Genomic DNA, 7,182 nt, shown 5'->3' with positions numbered 1-7,182 from the left:
TGTATAGCAGCTTCTTTAATTCTTCTCCATGTTCCCTTGATCTTCTGCCCTAAGGGTTCCAGTCCAATACTTTCTTTGTTATCGTGGAGTCATTCTTTCTAATGGTGTGTCCAATCCACCTCCATCGTCTTCTTCCTTTTTTCCTCTCCCACTGGTTTCTGCTGTCTTCTTTTCCATACTTCTTCGTTCTTAATTCTATCCATCCATTTTATTCTGTGTAGCTTACGCATGCACCTGTTTACAAAAATATGTATCCTCTTTATACGTGCCTGCGATGCATTCCGAGTTTTACATCCATACAGTAGGACAGACTTCACGTTTGAGTTGAAATGGCTTTAGTCGAAGGGAGATATCTTTAGTTCTCCAAACTCTGTTCAAAGATGTGAATGCAGCCTGTGCCTTTCCTATCCGTGATTTCATCTACTTTAAACCAGAACTGTTTTAACTCACTCAATCCGAGAGATTTTTGCTACTTTTCAAAATTGGAATAAATGTATTAAAAAATGAGTATGTGCAAAGATAGTTTTATTCAACTATCATTCATGTGTAAAAAACACCTAAAAACATTAGCTTTGATACTATGCCTATAATTTGTGTCATAAAAATGTAATAAATAGTAAAAGTAACCCGGGTAAACTACGGATATAGGGAATGCGAGGACGAGAGACGCATGCGCACAACCAACATGACGTTCTCTCTCTAATAACTTTTCCGCCGGTGACGTCACAGATTATGGGTGACGTCCAAACCAAGGGACGCTACTCTTCCGCTAATCTCATTCCCTATAGTCGGTGTTAGGGTTGAGTGAGTTAAATAGCTGACCTACTCTTTGCCAGACAGGCCTGCTACCATAACAACACAGTGCCCAGACGATAGTTGGGATATCTTTATCTGCTTTTGTGCGGGTATGCGGTCTTGTGGTATAACACCAGCCTTCGGATCGGAATGTCCTGGGTTCGAGGTCGCTCTGTGCGGCGCATAGTTGAGTCCTTGGAAAAAAGCTCTTTTCTCACATTCTCTCACTATACTCAAGTGCAAAATGGGTAACTGGCCGTTATCAGCGTTGTCTTTGCAGGAATAGATTGTAATGTCGCCTCACAGACTTCATGTTTTGTACTACATGTTAAGTGATGCTGTTGGCTAGGGACCTCTTGTAAAGCGATTTGAGCATATTTAGTGGATATTGTATTATATTGAATAAATCCTCAAGTTTTTTATTGCCTTAATAAGGTGAATGATCACACACACACACACACACACACACACACACACATACATTGCTTCAGTTTACTCAGGTGTGGATCAGAAGCTTGTTTCGTGCAGTGACTGATATTGAAAGAATGCTATCACAAAATGGCTCATATTCGGCGATGTGCAGTGAAGGAAATGAACATTTGTTTCTATATTATTATATCACACTGGTGGGATATAGATAATTGGATGTATTTTGAAGTGCATAAACAATAATGAATATATGTGTGTGTATGTATGTGTGTGTGTATGTGTGTATGTGTGTGACGTATGTGTTTGTGTGTGTGTATGTGTGTTATACATATATCAATCGACATGAATTTATTAATTTTTACGTGATATTGCATCGTGATCCAGGAAAGAAAAAAAAACAAATAATAATAATAATAATAATAATAATAATAATAATAATAATAATAATAATAATAATAATAATAATAATATAATATAATAATAATAATAATAATAATAATATAATAATAATAATAATAATAATAATAATAATAATAATAATAATAATAATAATAAATAATAATAATATAATAAACATCAAGCACTTATATAGCGCTTAATCCATACATTATAGGCTCCAAGCGCTATCTAATCCAAGTCTATTTATAACCCATAATTCCATTCTAATAAAAGTACGGAATACAACAACTAATGGTGTAATGGTAGCACGTCTGACTGGTAATCCGAAGGTCTGAGGTTCGATCCGCAGTCCAGATCGACTTATCTTTTGGGATGGTTTTGTTGGGGTTTTTTTCTTGTATTTTTATTTCCGGGTTTGTCCGGTACCTTTCATACACACTTATTGCCCAGTTCTTTATCAAAACAATAATTAGGAAATTTAAGTTTTATTGCTTGTATTTATTTTGTCATGTTTTTTTTTTTTTTTTGTTTTTTTTTTTTGGGGGGGGGGGGGGGTCTTTTCTTTATTTTAATTTTTTTTTAATTCTTTAAATATATTCATTTCATGTTACTTTTTCTCTTCACAAAACACACTTTCCCACAATTCTAAGTATCTCGTCCACCCTGAAATAAAACCATCTAATAATAATAATAAATGGCATTTATATAGAGCTTTACCCCGTTGTCACAGGCTCTAAGCGCTTAAAGACGATCTAAGACGATTGATGACATGCTATATTATTTAGGGGGCAGCTTGGCTCAGCGGTCTTTGCTTCGTACCCAAAAGGTACCGAGTTCGATCACCCGCCTCGTTGTGTGGCCTTGAGCAAGTCACCTTGCCCTAGCTCACTTTGCGGCGCTGCACTGCGGCTGACGCCTGGGCTATTCCAGTCTTCCCTTGGAATAGACCTTATAGACAAATTCCCCATTGGAGATGAATAAAGGGATTTTTTATTTTTTTATTTTATTCATTTTATTGCATACCTATCCAGCCCGCCTCACACAAACAACCAAAAGACGATCTTGAACAGTTTCCATAGCGACACTCAAAGCCGTTCGCGCAGTGTCTGAGGGAAATATCAGCAAGAGGTCCGTAGCCATCCTCTGGCTTGAAGTGTCCGACCACATTGGGCTGTTCTGTTGATGTTCTGTTCTGCCATTGAGGGCGGCCGGTACCTTCAAGAAGATTCATAGAAAGTAATTCGTGCCAGTACCTTCAAGAAGATTCATAGAAAGTAATTCGTGCCAGTACCTTCAAGAAGATTCATAGAAAGTAATTCGTGCCAGTACCTTCAAGAAGATTCATAGAAAGTAATTCGTGCCAGTACCTTCAAGAAGATTCATAGAAAGTAATTCGTGCCAGTACCTTCAAGAAGATTCATAGAAAGTAATTCGTGCCAGTACCTTCAAGAAGATTCATAGAAAGTAATTCGTGCCAGTACCTTCAAGAAGATTCATAGAAAGTAATTCGTGCGGCTACGTGGTCTAGTGGTATGCATGACACTCGCTTTCGGATTTCGGAAGGTCATTGGTTCGCGCCCCGCGCTCGGCGCATAGTTGAGTCCTTGGAAAAGGCTCTTTACTAACATTCTCTCAACGTACTCAATTGTAAAATTGGCCGTTAACTGCGTTGTCTTTGTCCGAATAATGTAATATCGCCTAACTGGCGTCATGTCCCGTCCGACATGTTAAATGTTGCTGTTGACCAGGGACCTCTTGTAAAGCGCTTTGAGCACATTTAGTGGATATTGCTCTATATAAAGTTCAATTTTTTAAAAACAATTTAATACGAAAGTGTGTAACGGGATGTGTATAGTGCAACGTGTCCTTATTTGACGGTCTGATTACCCAGCTTTGTATGGGATCATTGTTGTAATGGAAAGGAAATACTCTCGAACCAATGCAAAATGTGACCCCCCGTCTCAAAACGGTATTATGTCAGAATGAACCATATGCCTAAAAGCCGAATTAAATGTTAAATTTGTAAAAAAATATAAATTATTGGCATTAGCACCTTTCAATATGGTATCCATTCTCCTCAATAAAGCATACAAACTCAACACAAGTCTGATATTTCTGGCTAAAAATTCAATTTTTAATATATGAACCAACCCGACTTAATACCTTTTTGAGGCGAAGGATCACAAATGTGACCCCTCGTCTCAAAACGGTATTATGTCGGGATGGTCCAGATGCTAAAAAGTCACCTTATAGCTCAACTGGTCAAAAATATGAAACGTTGGTATTTAGCACAGTAAAATATGATATTCCTTCTCCTCTATAAGGCAATTAAACTCAACACAAGTCTGATATTTCTGGCTACAAATTCCATTTTCAGCATCTTAACCATCTTGACTTAATACCGTTTTGAGATGACGGGACACAGATAGTGTCTATTATCACAGTGTTAAATCAAGCCCATAATTGCGTTCGGCTATCAGACCTGTAAAATGCAAGTGTCGTGTATCGTGGTTTTCCGTAATTGGAATATACATTAATATCAGCATTGTATTGATGACTATGATGATGATGATGATGATGATGATGATGATGAAGATAATGATACTAATATTACTTATAATAATAATACATGACATTTATAACGCGCATTTTCATCACTGGGTGATGCTCAATGCGCGAAACAATAATACAGTGACATTATGATACAAATGAAACATTATACAAACTACATCAACATAATATTATCATTATACAGCAATGTAATAACTAAACATAAAGTCATTAATACAAGATATGTTATAATACATCCACATGCTATGTCAAATACGGAAATAATATAAAATAATGATATAATAACATAAACTAAATTAACATTCATATTGGGGTCAAATTACAAAGATGCATTAATCAAGATGTGTTTTAACAAAGAGATGGTGTTTTAACTTTGATTTAAATATTGATAAGGACTGCGCTTCTCTTATTCTTTTAGGAAGAGAGTTCCAGATGGAAGGTCCGACGTGACTGAACGATCTGCCGCCGTAAAATTTATATTTATATTTATTTGTAACAATTAATTTTGTAGAATCTAGTGCAGAACGTAGACTCCTCGTTGGCTTATACGTTTCTAAAAATTCAGTAATATACAATGGTGCTTGATCATTAAGGCACTTATAGCACAATACTGCTAGTTTGAATTCGATTCTCACTTTAACTGGTAACCAATGCAGCTCATACAAAAGTGGCAACGAGTAGGATGTTATCTTCTTTCTTAAAATCAATTTAGCAGCCGCATTCTGGATACTTTGAAGGCGTGATATTTTATCGTTGCTTACATTCGAGATTAACGAATTACAGTAATCTATTTTAGATAGTATGAAAGATGTTATTAGTTTGCATGTTACTTCTCTTGTTAGGAAAGGACTAACTGAAGCAATTCTTTTTAATCCTATTGTCAAACTTCTACATAGAGAATCAAACTGTGCCTGCATAGTCATATGTTGATCTAGCATTACCCCGAGGTTTTTCACACACGTTGAGAGGTTAATTGTGCACCCATTTATATTTAGAGTAAACTTCAGAAAATCATCTTTCAAAACACTTTTTCTACCACACACCATCACCTCTGTTTTTCATTATTCAGCTTTAACTTGTTAATTTCCATCCAGCATTTAACATCTCTAATACAGTCTTCAACACGGGTAATCAATGATGGGATATTACTAGGGATATCGCTTACATAGATCTGAGTGTCATCAGCATAGAAATGATACATTAATTTATTTTTAACAATAATATCCGAAAGAGGTTGAGTATAAAGAGTAAAAATAACAGGACCAAGGACAGACCCCTGCGGAACGCCGTAATTTAGAGGAAATGTTTCTGATACTGCGCCATCGATCAGAACCGACTGAGATCTTGATGTTAGGTATGATTTAAACCAACTAAGCGCAGTGTCTCTTATTCCAAAAGTAATTTCTAATCGTTTAATAAGTATCTCGTGATCAATGGTGTCAAATGCGGCCGAAAGGTCCAACATAGTCAATAAACAGACATGATTTTTGTCAATACTATTAAGAATATCAGTGCATACTTTTAAAAGGGCAGTTTCAGTGCTATGATGTGATTTATAGGCAGATTGGAAATTTTCACTTAAATTATTTAGATGGATATGATACAAAAGTCGTTTTAACACAATGCGTTCAAGCACTTTGGATAGATATGGAAGGTTGGAGACAGGTCTGTAATTTTTCAGTTCGTTTACATTTAGATCGGACTTCTTTAATAGTGGTTTAACAATGGCACGTTTAAACGAGTCGGGGACACTACCTGAGACCAACGAATTATTTATAAGTTCAGTTATTGTTGGTAACAGTTCTTCAATACAAGCCTTAAGAATACTAGTTGGGATGGGGTCTACTAAGTCACAATATTTTGATGGGCTATCTAAAATGGCTGACTTCACTTCATCCTCAGTGGCTGGATCGAAAACATGTAGTGGCGTTCCATGGAATGGTCCAAAGCTCGGTGACGATGATGATGATGTATTGTCTAAGTTTTCCCTAATGGATTTTATCTTGCCGTGGAAATAGTTGGCAAAATTTTGAGCTAGTTCGGTGTTATTTCTAGACGCTGGAAGGGGTGTGGATTTCTTACTGCCAAGAAGGTCGTTTGCGGTGGAAAACAGTTCTTTGCAAGATGTAATGCTTTGAAATTTTTCGTTGTAATGGGCCTTTTTTGCGCATGTGATGGCGTTATAAAGAGCCGACTTAGCTGCTTTGTATATATCCTTAAATACCGTTAGGCCACTCTTTTCCTTTCAGCCTGTCTCTTTTTTCTCTTAATTCCTTTATCTCGGAATTGAACCATCGCGAGTGTGGTCGATTCGATACGACACGACATTGCGGCGGTGCCTCACGGTCAATAATAGATCGCAATACTTTGTTGAAGTCGTTTATATTTTTAACCTCATTTATGACGTCACGAATGCTATCTTGTAAACCACTGATATCAATTTGTCTGTAATTCCTTGTTGTTATGTTTCGTTTCGGGAGATCAACTTTCTTTAATGCGATATCCACAAATAAAACTTTGTGATCGGATATCGCTAGGTCAACAACTTCGGTCTTTCTTATTCTATTACTTGACACAGGGGAGATGACCCAATCAATGATGTTGCCGGCCTGGTGTGTTGTCTCGGTGATGTGCTGGTGTAAATCGTTGTCGTGTAGGATTTTCTTGATTTTGGTGACTGTCGGAGAAGTGGAATTAAAATGTATGTTGAAATCTCCAATAAAAATATATGGTGAACTTTTAAGGTTGAAGTCTAAGATATCATTTTGAAATTCAGCTACAAACTTAGTATTGGATGTATTCGGCGGTCGATAGATAGTAATGATGGAGAAAGTGGCAGAGTCGGATTGGAAGGAAAGGCATGCAGATTCGTAGTTTTCTCTTGTAAGAGGAGTGAAAGTGGTGTTGGTGATAGCAAGACTATAAATAAAGGCAATACCACCCCCTTTTCTCCCAGGTCGTGGTAGCGATTTCCAGGTATGCGTATTG

General features: G+C 36.8%; 1 protein-coding gene across 4 annotated transcripts in view; it reads right to left on the bottom strand.

Moving 5' to 3' along the window:
* LOC144969308 (uncharacterized) overlaps positions 1-7,182 on the bottom strand; it is a 62,331-nt gene that overhangs the window by 19,941 nt on the left and 35,208 nt on the right. For all 4 annotated transcript variants that reach the window (XM_078908433.1, XM_078908426.1, XM_078908419.1 and 1 more), the window contains exon 5: positions 2,647-2,838. In XM_078908433.1, the coding sequence (XP_078764559.1) occupies positions 2,647-2,838 (192 nt within the window). The remainder of the gene's footprint in view (positions 1-2,646; positions 2,839-7,182) is intronic.

This window comes from Berghia stephanieae, chromosome 1, assembly GCF_034508935.2.
Source record: "Berghia stephanieae isolate SIO BIC M18660-M18661 chromosome 1, UCSD_Bste_1.3, whole genome shotgun sequence".
Lineage (NCBI taxonomy): Eukaryota > Metazoa > Mollusca > Gastropoda > Nudibranchia > Aeolidiidae > Berghia > Berghia stephanieae.
The sequence above is the reverse complement of the archived record's forward strand: the minus strand, read 5'-3'. Positions and strand labels throughout refer to the sequence as shown.